At 31.0% G+C, this 17,880-nt stretch overlaps 1 protein-coding gene across 1 annotated transcript in view; it reads left to right on the forward strand.

Moving 5' to 3' along the window:
* Positions 1-17,880, forward strand: part of Bruce (BIR repeat containing ubiquitin-conjugating enzyme) — a 66,341-nt gene that overhangs the window by 40,462 nt on the left and 7,999 nt on the right. The window contains exons 27-36 of the mRNA XM_075288458.1: positions 6,152-6,333; positions 6,392-6,900; positions 6,995-7,428; positions 7,499-9,073; positions 15,166-15,453; positions 15,517-15,707; positions 15,766-16,207; positions 16,271-16,485; positions 16,557-16,805; positions 16,883-17,232. Of these exons, the coding sequence (XP_075144573.1) occupies positions 6,152-6,333; positions 6,392-6,900; positions 6,995-7,428; positions 7,499-9,073; positions 15,166-15,453; positions 15,517-15,707; positions 15,766-16,207; positions 16,271-16,485; positions 16,557-16,805; positions 16,883-17,232 (4,435 nt within the window). The remainder of the gene's footprint in view (positions 1-6,151; positions 6,334-6,391; positions 6,901-6,994; positions 7,429-7,498; positions 9,074-15,165; positions 15,454-15,516; positions 15,708-15,765; positions 16,208-16,270; positions 16,486-16,556; positions 16,806-16,882; positions 17,233-17,880) is intronic.

The raw sequence follows: 17,880 nt of genomic DNA on the forward strand, positions 1-17,880 counted from the left end.
CTATGGTGGTGGGTAAAAAATATTGTATTGATATTGAATTCTGTCAAATATTTTTTTTTAACAAAAATTATACACTTAAAATAATTAAATAAATTATTAATGGGATAACTAATTTTTAAATTATTGTTGCTGATTACTTTCTTATATGGTTGAAGCAATTTCAATTAAAAATAAATGGGGTCAATTAACTTCTTGATTGTAGTCAAAACAAGTATATACGGCCGTAAGTTCGGCCAGGCCGAAGCTTATGTACCCTCCATCATGGATTGCGTAGAAACTTCTTCTAAACACTGCCACCCACAATCGAATTACTTAAGTTGCGGTAACACTTGCCGATGGCAAGGTATCTTAAAACCTCCTAACACCATCTTCTAAATTGTATGTAAGTGCATACGTGGTATATATTAAATCAGAAAAGATCGATCCAATACGTATATAATTCAGTTTGACAAAGTAGACATAAAATTTTGACAAAATTTTCTACAGAAATAAAATTTTAACAAAATTTTCTATAGAAATAAAATTTTTACAAAATTTTCTATAGAAATAAACATTTTCACAAAATTTTCTATAGAAAGAAAATTTTGACAAAAATGTCTGCAGAAATAAAATTTTAACAAAATTTTCTATAGAAATAAACTTTTGACAAAATTTTCTATAGAAATAAAATCTTGGTAGATTATTTTTGGCTCGAGTGGCAACCATGATTATGAACCGAATAAAATTTGAACAAAATTTTCTATAGAAATAAAATTTTGACAATGATGAAAATTTTATTATGAACCGAATAAAATTTTAACAAAATTTTCTCTAGAAATAAAATTTTGACAAAATTTTCTATAGAAATAAAATTTTGGTAGATTATTTTTGGCTCTAGTGGCAACCATGATTATGAACCGATATGGACCAATTTTTGTGTGATTGGACCAATTTTGGTATGGTTGTTAGCGACCATATACTAACACCACGTTCCTAATTTGAACCGGATCGGATGAATTTTGCTCCTCCAAGAGGCTCCGGAGGTCAAATCTGGAGAACGTTTTATATGGGGGCTATATATAATTATGGACCGATATGGACCAATTTTTGCACGGTTGCTAGAGACCATATACCAATACCATGTACCAAATTCCAGCCGGATCGGATGAAAGTTGCTTCTTTTAGAGGCTCCGCAACCCAAATCTGGGGATCGGTTTATATGTGCGCTATATATAATTATGGACCGATGTGGACCAATTTTTGCACGGTAGCTAGAGACCATATACCAACACAATGTACCAAATTTCAGCCGATTCGGATGAAATATGTTTCTCTTAGAGGCTTCACAAGCCAAATCTGGGGATCGGTTTATATGGGGGCTATATATAATTATGGACCGATGTGGACCAATTTTTGCATGGTTGTTAGAGACCATATACCAACATCATGTACCAAATTTCAGCCGGATCGGATGAAATTTGCTTCTCTTTGAGGCTCCGCAAGCCAAATCTGGGGATCGGTTTATATGGGGGCTATATATAATTATGGACCGATGTGGACCAATTTTTGCATGGTTGTTAGAGACCATATACCAACATCATGTACCAAATTTCAGCCGGATCGGATGAAATTTGCTTCTCTTTGAGGCTCCGCAAGCCAAATCTGGGGATCGGTTTATATGGGGGCTATATATAATTATGGACCGATGTCGACCAATTTTTGCATGATTGTTAGAGACCATATACTAACACTATGTACCAAATTTCAGCCGGATCGGATTAAATATGCTTCTCTTAGAGGCTCCACAAGCCAAATCTGGGGATCGGTTTATATGGGGGCTATATATAATTATGGACCGATATGGACCAATTTTTGCATGGTTGTTAGAGACCATATACCAACACCATGTACCAAATTTCAGCCGGATCGGATGAAATATGCTTCTGTTAGAGGCTCCACAAGCCAAATCTGAGGGTCCCTTTATATGGGGGCTATACGTAAAAGTGGACCGATATGGCCCATTTTCAATACCATCCGACCTACATCGATAACAACTACTTGTGCCAAGTTTCAAGTCGATAGCTTGTTTCGTTCGGAAGTTAGCGTGATTTCAACAGACGGACGGACGGACGGACGGACGGACGGACGGACATGCTTAGATCGACTCAGAATTTCACCACGACCCAGAATATATATACTTTATGGGGTCTTAGAGCAATATTTCGATGTGTTACAAACGGAATGACAAAGTTAATATACCCCCATCCTATGATGGAGGGTATAAAAATAGTTTTTAAAAATGTTATTAATGTGAAAAGAACATAAACAAGAGAACAAACTAAGTGGATTTCTTTATACACATAAATTTTTTCTTCTGATTCAATCACGAAATTAATAGATGCAATTATTTTTTTAATAGAAATGTCTTCAATCGGGAAAATTATAGTATTCCATCACAGTTTTAATTTAATTTATTTATTTTCATAAAGGGTGATACGGTCAAAATTTGGTCAAAATAAACTTGACGTACTTCTTTCAATTTTGCTTTTAAAAAACCTGAACACCCCTCATTTTGAAGATGTGTGTGTGTAGAATGTTGCTCCTATTTTGATTTTGGAATTCACTCTTCAGTTGTCAAAATGCCGTCCAAGCAAGAAGAGCAGCGTATCAAAATTTTGCTCGCGCATCGCGAAAATCCGAGCTACTCGCACGCAAAGCTTGCAAAATCGCAAAAATTTGCCAAATCAACCGTTACAAATGTAATTAAAGTGTTTGGGGAACGTTTGTCGACAGCCAGGAAGTTTGGATCGGGGGGAAATCGAAAACCGGAAACCGCTGAGACGACAAAGAGAGTTGCCGGTAGTTTCAAGCGAAACCCTAACCTCTCTCTCCGAGATGCCGCAAATAAGCTGGGTGTATCGTGTACAACCGTGCATCGAGCCAAAAAACGAGCCGGACTATCGACTTACAAGAACATAAAACTGTCAAAGTTCGCAAAGAAATATCTGGTTTGGCAAGCCATCTGTACCTGTGGCTTGAAAAGTAGCATGTTCATAGCTTCCGGGACTGTCAACCAAGAAATTTACGTGAAAGAGTGTTTGAATAAACGTCTGCTGCCTTTACTGAAGAAACACGGTTGTTCCGTACTGTTTTGGCCGGATTTGGCATCTTGCCATTACGGTAAAAAGGCCATGGAGTGGTACGCCGCCAACAACGTGCAGGTGGTTCCCAAGGACAAGAACCCTTCCAACACGCCAGAGCTCCGCCCAATTGAGAAATACTGGGCTATTGTCAAGCGGAACCTAAAGAAGACCAAAAAACTGCTAAGGACGAACAGCAATTCAAGGCAAACTGGCTTTCTGCGGCGAAGAGGGTGGACAAGGGGCTGTACAAAATCTGATGGCAGGTGTCAAGCGTGATGCCCGGCAATACGAATTTGGAAAAGCGAAAGCCTAACTGAATATTTTTCCCGAATTTTATACTAATTGAACTTGAAAAAGAAATTTAATTTGATTTTTTTAAATAAACGATTTCACCGATTTACATGCGTTTTCCCTTGACCAAATTTTGACCGTATCACCCTTTATGTAACTAAGCCTTACAAAGGCCTTATACAGTTACTTAAAACAACATTTTGAATACTTCTCAAAACAATTCTCTTATTTCTAACATTATAGTTTATAGTTTAGTTTAGTTTATTTATTGCCTCACATACAACAAGATTTATAATCTTATAATTATAGTATGTGACATAAAATATTTCAGATGTTACATAGATTGTTTAGGAATAAAAAAAATTAAATAAAAAAAAAACATAACTAAATGAAATAGGGTTAATACTAGTGATGACTAGGTAACAATTTTAAAGGAAATAAGAAATGTAACAATATTTAACAATTAGATTAAAATTTAAAATTAATACATATAATAAGAAACAAAATATGATAGCAAAAAGAAAATTAAGTACCAAAATGATTAAATAGTGCTTTTTTGAAGTTATCTGCGTTGCTTATGCGTTGAATAACGGGAGGGAGAGAGTTCCAAAGACGAGTTGTGTTAGTAAAAAATTGCCATTCAGAAAGCAATAGTTGATTACGATTTGCAACAATAAGTATACGTCTACTTGATCTTCCGAATTGTAATTTCATATGAAGATAGCCTGGAGATTTTGTGTATATCAGTTTATGCATCATGATGAGTGCTTTAATATTTAAATAATCTCCAATATCGACTCCGTATAAGCTTTTGCGGTAGGCTGAACAACTTTCGAATCGTTTAAGACCGTAAATATATCTCAATATGGCTTTATATGCTGTTTCGAGACGATTTTTACTGTTAACATCAGTTTTAGTAAAGAGTTCACTGCCATACAACAACACTGGTATTAGGTACGACTTGGCCAATAGGATACGAATATTAAGGGGGGTAAGATGCTGCGTTTGATATAAAGTTCGTAACATACCGAACATTTTTCCTGTGGCAGCAATTATATGATCGTTCCATGTTAGAGAATTATTGAAAATTATTCCCAAATTTTTTGTTTTGTGTGTCTGCTCGATTTGTTCACTTCCAATTTGTACAGCATACTCACAAGAAATGTTTTGTGCACGACCATTTATTAAGAGAAATTTAGTTTTTTTTGGATTTATTTGAAGACAATTATTCTGAGCCCACAAATATATTTTGCCAAGGTCATAATTTAATTTATTTACGCCATCAGCTAGTTGAAATTTCTGACAACTCAAGTAAATTTGGACGTCGTCGGCGTAGATATGTATTTTTGAGTGATCAATAATATTGGGGAGGTCATTGATATACATGCAGAATAATAGTGGTCCTAGTATCGAACCTTGCGGAACGCCAGCAATTAGATTTAGAGGCGTGGAAGATTTGTTATTTATAACAACAGACTGGATACGATATCTTAAGTAATTCGAAATTAGTTTTACTGCTGAATTTGAAAAGTTGAAATAACGTTCAAGTTTAAAGCAAAGAATATCGTGGTTGACGCAGTCAAAAGCTTTCGAATGGTCTAATAAGACTAACAGAGACAGGAGTCCTTTATCGGTGCTGACACGTATATTTTCCGTTACGTCCAATAATGCGGTTATGCAACTATGTTTAGATCTGAAACCGAATTGATGCTCAGACAATAACGAGTTCCGTCGCAAGTAATCTGTTATTTGGAAATGGATTATGCGTTCAAATACTTTGGATAAATATGGTAAAATTGAAATTGGTCTGTATTCATTATTGGCATTAGATTTTGGGATTGGTATCACCTTCGCATGTTTCCATCCCATTGGATAATTACCAGTCGTTATGATTGTATTAAATAGGTGTGTTATATGTCTAACAACTATGGGTAGGACAATTTTTAAAAATTTTGGATGGACATTGTCCAATCCAACCGCACTAGATTTGACCATTGAACAGCTCATATATTAACAATAATACAACAACAACATAAAAACAACATTTGATTCAAAAATTAATTTGATTTCAAAATTTCAATTAATTTTTTAAATGATTCAATTAAAAATGTAATTGCTGTTGATTGCAAAAAGACAATTAGTTTTTTTTAAATTATTCAATTAAAAATTTAATTGCTGTGTAATCAACAGCAATTTCAATTAATTTTTTAAATGATTCAATTAAAAATTTAATTGCTGTTGATTGCAAAAAACAATTAATTATTTTATTGATTCAATCAACAATTTAACTGATGTCGATGGGAAACCTCAGTTTTTTAATTGATTAAATTATTTAGTTTGTTACACTTTTTAATTAAATCACTTAAACAATCAATTGAGTTTTGCAATTGACATCGATTTAATTTTTTAACTAAATTATTTTTATAAAAATCTCCACAATTTTCATTAATTTTCTTAATTCTTAGTTTGATTTAAAAAAAAAGATCAATAAAAATATCAATTAATTTTTTAATAAAAGACGTAACAATTTTCAAGCACTTTTTTTATTAACATCGTGTTTTTTTTTTATTAAAAAGTGATTGTATCAATTAACGTTTTTTTATTAAAAACCGAAAAAAATCAATAACTTTTTAAATGACTCGGTCTTTCCGGTTATATTAATTTTTTAATTGAAAAGGTTTTCAGCTTCAATTAACGTTTTAATTGGAAATATTTTGATGATATTTTTTTCTGTGTAGGCACATCACAACGCAGCACTTTGCCTCGTCTACATCTATCAGAGCCTCTCTTGTGGTATATATCCAAAGTTTTGTATTTAACCTCATCGGTACAGATATTTACACAGTTGGGAGGCATTGAAATCATATGCAAGAATTTAGTCAAACTAAATAAAATTCTCATCAATGTACAACCAGGATTGGTAAGTGACGAAAAAGGCGTACATTTAGATGTTTTTTAATTTGATATCTTTTCTTCAGATCTCCATGATAATGCAGCACATGACAAGAAATGCAAAATTGAAATTAGTCTCTCATGCCTGCTCCAATGGTAATAGTAAAAAGTCTAGCTCAAGTAGTAGCCAAAATCATCGATATTTACAAGATGGTCTTATCAATTTTGCACCATTCTGTACCATATCGGCTGAGAATGATACTGCACAATCAGCAGATATTCTTATTATGAATCCGGTGGCCTCACATCGTAGACCACGGACACCAGCATGGAGCTACATGTTCTATCCTAATGAATCGCATGCAGATCTGACCATAACCCTGCCAACAGCCATATTACTGCGTGAAGTTCAATTACAACCACATGCACCTACATTGGCATCATGTCCTTCAGCGGTGGCATTAGAAATATCCAGAGATTTTGGGTTGGGACCGGTGCCCGTGGGCCCTCCATTGACCACTACCGGCATGACTTGCATACGTTTGAAACTTGCCAAACCAGAGATTGCCACTAGTATTGTGTTAAGACTTTATCGGTATGTTTTGTAAATGTGTGTGTGTGTGTTTTTTTTTTTTAATTTTAAAAAAATTAACCCGTATATATTTTGCTTTTGTTTTCATTTCTTATAGACCAAAAGATAGTCCCAGTATTGGTCTAACACAAATAGCTGTTTTGGGAAATACCATCTTCTCACCCCAAACAGGCAATGGAAGCCTAGTATCCAGTTCTAATTGTAATACATCAACATTATCTTCATTTGAACAGGCTATGGATGATGATTCCTTTGCCAAAACAAGTGTGGGATGGGTTCGCATATTATCACGATGTTATAGTGTGGCCTCAAGTGTTCCATCATTTTCAAAATTATATGCTGATGTTATAGGAGCGTCAGCGGCATATCCAGGCTTTTTAGATGCATGCTGTTCTTTAATGAATATAATGCCCATGATACCAAATGCAGCGGTACAAAATCTAGGATCGGTATTATTACAATTGGGAGCTTATAGCAGGGATTTGTGTCTCCAATTGATACGAACTTTACTATGGAATACCAGTCCTCAAAGTAAGAAAATGAAAAACAAAAAGAACATACGAAATTTAATTCATTATTGTACAAATTTACAAACTTTCAGTTTACAAACTTTCGAATGAAAGCATTTGTGATTTACTCTACGATTTGTGTACCACCAAAGATGCCTATGTTATGGATAAAGTAAAAGTCTTACTCGAATGGATAGATCATTTACGCAAGAATTTTAACAGCAGCAGCTCAGCTCGTTGTAATAATCCACAAAGTGGTTTCGTTAAGTGTATTGCTTCTATAATTTGGCATATCTATGAGGACAATAGTACAGCCAATCTATCGGATTTAATTACCGAGAATGTATTCGAGGCCTGCATGCATTGGATCGATAGATTGGAGAATGAAGAACCTTTGAAAATAGCATTCGATTCGTTGCTCTGTTCATTGTGTTATATACAACCGAAGTTTTTCAATCACATGCTATTAAGGCTTAATGTAAAAATTTCCCATATAACAGATAGTGGTGGTGGTGATGCTAATGTCGATAACTCAAAAGGAGAAGACAGTAACAAATGTGGTTTAACCGACGACAATAAGGAAATAAGTGGTAAGGTTTGGTATGCCAATGTGGCTGCTGATAATTTGTCCACAATGTTTGCACATCCCTCGTATTTGGCCACTATAGCTTTGGCCTGCCAGTCCTCGAATGCTGTATTTCAGCTTGTTGATTCCGGTTTGCCAAAATTATTGGCATATGCATTGTATGAATATTGTTCGAATTTGTTGCTGCAAGAATACAACCATGATAAGAAGACCACATCTCCTCGTCCACATTCATCTCCTGTTAATTTTGAACAATCCGAAGGTGGATATGAAATCCTTCCTTCTAGTTGCATGACAGATGCCGATAAAGTTGCAGGCGATCATATTGAGGATATGCAAACCGAGCAGGATGACAACATTGATAGCCAGCCAACACTTATGACATTTGAGCTTGTACCGAAAATTCTTGATTTCTTCTCTGAGTGTTGTGCCGAAGGTCATATGCGTGATTGGTTAGGAACCCAACAAGGTTCCATATTCTGGAAGCCATTATTGAAGCTTCTCTGCAATCACAGACCTATTGATTTTGTATCGACATTGTCCCATCATGCTGCACCATCATCATCATCTTCATCGATGTCGTCGTCGTCATCCTCTACCAATGGGCCAACACAACAAGCATTCATACGTATAGAAAGGGCTACCATAAATTTCTTTGCCCATGTAACAGCCTGCCATCCAAATAATCAAAACATCTTAACAATGCTGTTGATTGAAGTAATACGTGAACCATCGATTTCATTGGGATCAAGTGGTGGCATCAATGCTGATGGCAGTAATAAACACACCATATCGGGTTTCACACGTCAACTTGTACTGCAGCTTTTGTTGGAAAACGAACGTATTTTAGTCTCGGTACGAAGTAAACAACCATTGCAGAAAAAAGATCCCCATACGCCATTTGTGCCAATGACAATCAATTTAACGTCGATAGCATCGACTAATAATTATGTTCCACCAAGTAGTGTTACAATGTCATTAGTAAACCATCATCCGGCAAAACGTATTAATCAGCATCATCTCTTGTTTTCGGTCAGTACGAATACCAAATGTCAAGAGATAATACATAATTGTTTATCAGGTAAGTGTTCTATACGTTTATGATATCGAATTAACTCGCAAAAAAGAAGAGAATTTAGACCAAAATTTTGTATAGAAATAAAATTTTGACAAAACTTTCTATAGAAATAAAATTTTGACAAAATTTTCTATAGAAAAAAAAAATGTTGACAAAATTTTCTATAGAAATAAAATTTTGACAACATTTTCTATAGAAATAAAATGTTGACCAAAATTTTCTATAGAAATAAAATTTTGACAAAATTTTCTATAGAAAAAAAAACATGACAAAATTTTCTATAGAAATAAAATTTTGACAAAATTTTCTATAGAAATATATTTTTGACAAAATTTTCTACAAAAAATAAATTTTGATAAAAATTGTTTATAGAAAAAAAAAATTTTGAGAAAATTTTCTATAGAAATAAAATTTTGACAAAATATAAATATAAAATTTTGAAATTTTCTGTAAAATAAAATTTTGACAAAATTTGCTATATAAAATTTTGACAACATTTTCTATAGAAATTAAATTTTGACAATTTGTTTTATAGATATACAATTTTGACAAAATTTTCTATAGAAATAAAATTTTAACAAAATTTTCTATAGAAATAAAATTTTGACAAAATTTTCTACAGAAATTAAATTTTGACAAAATTTTCTATAGAAATAAAAATTTGAGAAAATTTTCTGTAGAAATAAAATTTTGAGAAAATTTTCTATAAAAATAAAATTTTGATAAAAATTGTTTATAGAAATACAATTTTGACAAATACCCAGCAAAAACTAGGTAACCACATCTCATTACAATTGACATTACCAGGAGTAAAGCTGTCATTACACTTTGCATTACATTGCGGCGAGTTATAATGACTAACTTGTAATGACAAAAATAAATACTTCTCGGTAATTTTCGAATTGTTATTCTCAAATTTTATGCAGTTGTAGTTAACGATTTAATAAAATAGAATAAATGATGCTACCATTAGGTATAATTATTTACATAATCGAGCACTTACATAAAAAATCAAAAAGAGTATGTAATGTAACGCTAATTCTGAAAATTTTTCCGTTAAGAAATTATCACAAATATTTCATAATAATTGTGGTTAATGACATTAACATATTATGTTTTAAATAAATGCTTTCTTATACCTCATTCACATTACACTTCCAAAATGCGCTTAAACTAAATTTCAAATGTCATTTGCCTTATAAAAAAGAGACTTAAAATTCACTTTTAGTAGATTTTGAACCTTATGTGAATTGGCTATTGGATATATTATAACGAAATTCACGAATCCAACTCCTTAAACAACCTACATTTATTTCTATTTTAAGTGTGAAATTAAATTGCATCTTATTTAGATTATTTATTCGATTTTTTGTTTATTTATACAATATTCGTTTCTATTCAAGTAGTTCTCCTATTACAGCATCACTCGCCATATTTTGATCCATTGTAATCGGCGATAGAAATCAATATTTTCGAGATTTGGTTGCCTGAGACAATAAGTAGCTATTTTGCAAGCTTTGGTGTATCTACAAATATGTAATTACATATTAGGTGATTATATGCTTTAAATGCACTACTTATTTTATGGCCGAAAGTATGCCAGGGGAGAAGTACTTTCCTTCTAGGACATGCGTATGTAAATGTAATCCGAAGCGATGCCAATTAATAAGTGGTTATTAATTTTTAAATAAGCTTACCTACAAGATTACCGGGTAATGAGAGTTTTTGCTGGGATATTTTCTCTAGAAATAAAATTTTGACAAAATATTCTATAGAAATAAAATTTTGACAAAATTTTCTATAGAAATAAAATGTTGACAAAATTTTCTATAGAAATAAAATTTTGTTTGTTATTGTTGGCTTCTCTTCAATCGTTATTGTTGTTTTTTTTTTTTTGATCTCAGCTTAAAGCCATGCATTGACTAAACTACAAGTGTAGCTTAACCAACAGAGGAAAAGTAGCTTGTCAAATTTATTTGGGCACAGCCCTATAGACTGCAAGATGGTTGGATGTACAGCTGTTTCGGAATTACCACATTCCTCATCAGCATCCTCTACTTGCAGCAAAACTATCAACCAATTATCAGAATAAATTCGGGTAATTCACTCAACCCAACGTGAACTACACTTGAACCTCCCGAAAAAGGGTTTGATAGTCGGCTACTGCCTAAACAAATTTGCCAGCATATCTCTTTTCCTTTGCCAAACTCAAATTATCGATTTGTATGTATTTGGCTGGGTTTGTTTTTGAGCGTGCTTCCTCTATCTTCATTCGTTTTGTTTGTTATTGTTGGCTTCTCTTCAATCGTTATTGTTGTTTTTTTTTTTGATGTCAGCTTAAAGCCATGCATTGACTAAACTACAAGTGTACCTTAACCAACAGAGGAAAAGTATGCTTGTCAAATTTATTTGGGCAAAGCCCTATAGACTGCAAGATGGTTGGATGTACAGCTGTTTCGGAATTACCACATTCCTCATCAGCATCCTCTACTTGCAGCAAAACTATCAACCAATTATCAGAATAAATTCGGGTAATTCACTCAACCCAACGTGAACTACACTTGAACCTCCCGAAAAAGGGTTTGATAGTCGGCTACTGCCTAAACAAATTTGCCAGCATATCTCTTTTCCTTTGCCAAACTCAAATCATCGATTTTTATGTATTTGGCTGGGTTTGTTTTTGAGCGTGCTTCCTCTATCTTCATTCGTTTTGTTTGTTATTGTTGGCTTCTCTTCAATCGTTATTGTTGTTTTTTTTTTTTGATCTCAGCTTAAAGCCATGCATTGACTAAACTACAAGTGTAGCTTAACCAACAGAGGAAAAGTAGCTTGTCAAATTTATTTGGGCAAAGCCCTATAGATAGTTTTGCTGCAAGTAGAGGATGCTGATGAGGAATGTGGTAATTCCGAAACAGCTGTACATCCAACCATCTTGCAGTCTATAGGGCTTTGCCCAAATAAATTTGACAAGCTACTTTTCCTCTGTTGGTTAAGCTACACTTGTAGTTTAGTCAATGCATGGCTTTAAGCTGAGATCAAAAACAAAAAAAAAAAAAAAAAAAAAAAAACAACGAAATAAAATTTTGACAAAATTTTCTATAGAAATAAAATTTTCACAAAATTTTCTATAGAAATAAAATTGTGATAAAATTTTCTATATAAATAAAGTTTTGACAAAATTTTCTATAGAAATACAATTTTGACAAATTTTTCTATAGAAAATTTTCTGTAAAAATAAAATTTTGATAAAAATTGTTTATAGAAAAAATTTTTGAGAAAATTTCTATAGAAATAAAATGTTGAGAAATTTTTCTATAGAAATAAAATTTTGACAAAATTTTCTATATAAATTTTTGAAATTTTCTATAAAATAAAAATTTTAAAAAATTTTCTCTATAAAATTTTGACAACATTTTCTATAGAAATTAAATTTTGACAATTTGTTTTATAGAAATACAATTTTGACAAAATTTTCTATAGAAATAAAATTTGACCAAAATTTTCTAAAGAAATAAAATTTTGACAAAATTTTCTATGGAAATAAAATTTTGACAAAATTTTCTATAGAAATAAAATTTTGACAAAATTTTCTGTAGAAATACATTTTTGACAAAATTTTCTACAGAAATTAGATTTTGAGAAAATTTTCTATAGAAATAAAAATTTGAAAAAATTTTCTATAGAAATAAAATTTTGAGAAAATTTTCTATGGAAATAAAATTTTGACAAAATTTTCTATAGAAATAAAATTTCGACAAAATTTTCTGTAGAAATAAAATTTTGACAAAATTTTCTGTAGAAATACATTTTTGACAAAATTTTGTACAGAAATTAGATTTTGAGAAAATTTTCTATAGAAATAAAAATTTGAAAAAATTTTCTATAGAAATAAAAATTTGAGAAAATTTTCTATAGAAATAAAATTTTGATAAAAATTGTCTATAGAAATAAAATTTTGACAAAAATTTTCTATAGAAATAAAATTTTGACAACATTTTCTATAGAAATAAAATTTAGACAAAATTTTCTATATAAATTAAATGTTGACAAAATTTTCTCTAGAAATACAATTTTGACCAAATTTTCTGTAAAAATAAAATTTTGATAAAAATTTTCTATAGAAATAAAATTTTGACAAAATTTTCTATAAAAATAAAATTTTGACAAATTTTTCTATAGAATAAACATTTAGACAAAATTTCCTATATAAAATTTTGAAATTTTAGAAATTAAATAGAATAGAAATTAAATTTTGACAATTTGTTTTGTAGAAATACAATTTTGACATAATTTTCTATAGAAATAAATTTGACAACATTTTCTATAGAAATAAAATTTTGACCAAAATTTTGTATAGAAATAAAATTTTGACCAAAATTTTGTATAGAAATAAAATTTTGAAAAAAAGTTCTATAGAAATAAAATTTTGAGAAAATGTTCTATAGAAATAAATTTTTGAGAAAATTTTCTATAGAAATAAAATTTTGACAAAATTTTCTATAGAAATAAAATTTTCACAAATTTTTCTATAGAAATAAATTTGACAAAATTTTCTATATAAATTAAATTTTGACAATTTGTTTTATAGAAATAAATTTTTGACAAAATTTTCTATAGAAATAAAATTTTGAGAAAATTTTCTATATAAATAAAATTTTGACAAAATTTTCTATAGAAATACAATTTTGAGAAAAATTCTATAGAAATAAAATTTTCTATAGAAATAAAATTTTCACAAAATTTTGTATAGAAAAAAAAATTTTGAAAAAATGTTCTATAGAAATAAAATTTTGAGAAAATGTTCTATAGAAATAAATTTTTGAGAAAATTTTCTATAGAAATAAAATTTTCTATAGAAATAAAATTTTGATAAAAATTTTCTATATAAATAAATTGTGACCAAAATTTTCTATAGAAATAAAATTGTGACCAAAATTTTCTATAGAAATAAAATTTTGATAAAATTTTCTAAATAAATAAAATTTTAAGAAAATTTTCTATAGAAATAAAATTTTGAGAAAATTTTCTATAGAAATAAAATTTTGAGAAAATTTTCTATAGAAATAAAATTTTGACAAAATTTTCTATAGAAATAAAATGTTGACAAAATTTTCTATAGAAATAAAATTTTGACAAAATGTTCTATAGAAATAAAATTTTGACAAAATTTTCTATAGAAATAGAATTTTGACAAAATTTTCTATAGAAATAAAATTTTGATAAAAATTTTTGTATAGAAATAAAATTTTGATAAAAATTTTTGTATAGAAATAAAATTTTGATAAAAATTTTTGTATAGAAATAAATTGTGACCAAAATTTTCTATAGAAATAAAATTGTGACCAAAATTTTCTATAGAAATAAAATTGTGACCAAAATTTTCTATAGAAATAAAATTTTGAGAAAATTGTCTATAGAAATAAAATTTTGAGAAAATTTTCTATAGAAATAAAATTTTGAGAAAATTTTCTATAGAAATAAAATTTTGACAAAATTTTCTATAGAAATAAAATTTTGACAAAATTTTCTATAGAAATAAAATATTGACAAAATTTTCTATAGAAATAAAATTTTGACAAATTTTTCTATAGAAATAAAATTTTGACAAAATGTTCTATAGAAATAAATTTTAACAAAATTTTCCATGGGAATAAAATGTTGACAAAATTGTCTATAGAAAATTTTCTATATAAATAAAATTTTGATAAAAATTGTTTATAGAAATAAAATTTTGACAAAAATTTTCTATAGAAATAAAATTTTGACAAAATTTTCTATTAGAAATTTTGATTTTATTCGATTTTCTATATAAAAATTTGACAACATTTTCTTTTCTATAGAAATAAAATTTTGACAAAATTTTCTATAGAAATAAAATTTTGACCAAAATTTTCTATAGAAATAAAATTTTGACAAAATTTTCTATGGAAATTAAATTTTGATAAAAATTTTCTATAGAAATAAAATTTTGGCAAAGTTTTCTATAGAAATAAAATTTAGACAAAATTTTCTATAGAAATAAGATTTTGAAAAAAAAAAAAAATATAAAAAACGTTAAAATAAGATTTTTTAAATTTGCTCTTTTAATTTCACAGAAAATCGTCGCAGCGAAGGTAGCGGTGGTGGTGGTGGTGTAAATAATGCAATGGTGGCTGGTCCAAATCTACCAAACAGCACTAGCTGTGATATCCTCAAAGAGGATGGTGATAAAAATCAAAATGATCCCTATAAGGATATATCCATAAATTTCAATGGTCTTGAGAATGGCATGGAATTTTTAAGTGTAGCAGCTGGTGTTACTGCCAAAGATAAACGTATCAAAGATGCCAAAAATCAAGTTGCTGCCAATAAGGAAAACAAAGAAATGGTGGCAAATTTCTCAAGTAAGTATTGAGAGCAAGACTCCAATGTGACCTTTTGAATAATTTCTCCTTCAAATCCTCTAGAATATATAAATTTGGAAGACATATTAACTGTAACAAATACCACATCTAGTTCTGGTGGAAATTGTGTTCAACTTGCACATCGTGATTATCCAGATATACAAATTGGCAGTGATACCACAATATCCCAGTTATTAGCTGCTTTGCAAAGCAAAGGCTATTCCTTAGCTAAACCTTGCCTAGCCCTCGATATGGTTAGTAAAACAGAGTTATTTTTATCCAAAAAAAGTTTCCTTCAAACAAAATTTTCAGATCTCCGGAAAAGGCTCTCAAACAGAAGGCTGTGATGAAACATCAATGTTGAAGGCCTCATCTGTAGAACCTTTGCCATCGCCATTGCAACGTTTCTCAAGTCGTGGTGGTTTGTCATTGTTGGCTCAGTATTTACCCACGGTATATCCAGAAATCACATCTCGCAAACACCAAAATAATGTTCCCGAAAAAGAGAAAAGCCCACCCATGAATGATTGGGTCAAGTTGGAGCCAAATGATGATATCTATGAAGATCTTGAGGATCCTCTGTCTGAACCAACCACCAAACAGGCTACCATAACAGCTGTGCCCCAACATTCTTTGGCGGCTTTTGGTTTATTCTTACGTCTTCCTGCCTATTCAGATGTTCTTTTGCGGGATAAATTAAGAGCACAATGTCTGCTTCGTTTAGTTTTGGGTGTAACGGGTGATGGAGAAGGCAGTGAGTATTTTGGAGAATTTTACAAGGAATTAAAATGTTGTAATATCCTCTTTTTCTATGCAGATGATATTTACAGTCTTTCATTGGCTCCTTCATTGCCCACTTTGCCATTTGAAGTTTTCCGTCAACTCTTGGATAGCTCACCGCTAACAACGGATGATGGTATGCTTTTGAGACGCATGGTTATCGAAGTAGGTGCCATGCATTTGATATTGAATTGCTTGAGTATTTTTACACATCATTCGCCCATATATCCTCTGGGAAGTAGCCAAACTGAGGTAATAATAAAAATTAAGAAAAATACTTCAAATATAGGAGAGCTAATGTTCACATAATAATTTCATTTCAGAGTGTAAGTACTGGTGGAGCAAGTGGCGGTACTGGTGGTAGTAGCAATAATGGCAATGCTAGTGGAAATCCCATTAAAACAATTACCATCTCCGAAGATGCTTCCTTGGCAACATCTGACGATAAGGGCCATATGTATTGGGCCAAGGGTACAGGTTTTGGAACTGGATCCACTACACAATCATGGAATGTAGAACAGGCGTTACTACGGCAAAAGAGTGAAGAGGAACATGTTACTGTATTATTACAGGTAACATTGCACAAATCTGAGAGCTCTACGATATCGATTGAAAACATTTTTCGTGTTTTTTTTTTTTTCGTTTTTAGGTTCTTGCTAGTTATGTCAATCCGGGTGATCATATTCCAACAGCCGATGAAATGCCATACCATGAGATAATGAATGAAACAAATGAATTACCCAACGAATTTTTATCTCTTCTCAAGCAATCGTGTCTCATTCCAGCGCTTAGTTCCTATTTACGCAATGATTCCGTACTTGATATAACCAGACACATTCCACTGTATCGAGCCATTTTACAGTTATTGAGATCTATATCACTCTCACAGGAATTGGTATCATTATTGCAGCCACAAAATATTGGCGAAAGTTCACCATCAATATCGGAGCTTTTGACAAACATGAAAACTTGCGTGGACACCTATGCCAAACGTTTAAAGTAAGAATTGGGAGAAAAAAAGAACTAAAATGAAAACTCCAATGACATATAATTGACTACAGTCTATTTCCGTTTGCCAATTGTAATTTAAAACCTTAAACCATTTTCCTTGAACCTTAACCTAAATTTCCTTTAAATTTTTCTTTTAAAGAATCTCCTCTTGTAATTTTAAATCCAAAACCACTTTCCTTCATATTTTATTTTTTATACCCACCACCATAGAATGGTGACGGGGGTATAATAAGTTTGTCATTCCGTTTGTAACACATCGAAATATCGATTTCCGACTATATAAAGTAGATATATTCGTGATCAGGGAGAAATTCTAAGACGATATAACCATGTCCGTCTGTCTGGCTGTCTATCTGTTGTAATCACGCTACAGTCGTCAATAATGAATTAAACGTGCTGAAATTTTGCACAAACTCGTCTTTTGTCTGCACGCAGGTCAAGTTCGAAGATGGGCTTTATCGGTCCAGGTTTTGATATAGTAAACCGACCTCCCGATTTGAGGTCTTGGGCTTATAGAAACCGTAGTTTTTATCCAATTCTCTTGAACTTGGAAATCTAGAGGTATTTTAGTACCATAGAGAAGTGTGCCAAAAATCGTAAGTATCGGTCCATGTTTTGGTATAGCCACCATATAGA

The sequence above is a fragment of the Haematobia irritans genome, chromosome 1, assembly GCF_050003625.1.
Source record: "Haematobia irritans isolate KBUSLIRL chromosome 1, ASM5000362v1, whole genome shotgun sequence".
Lineage (NCBI taxonomy): Eukaryota > Metazoa > Arthropoda > Insecta > Diptera > Muscidae > Haematobia > Haematobia irritans.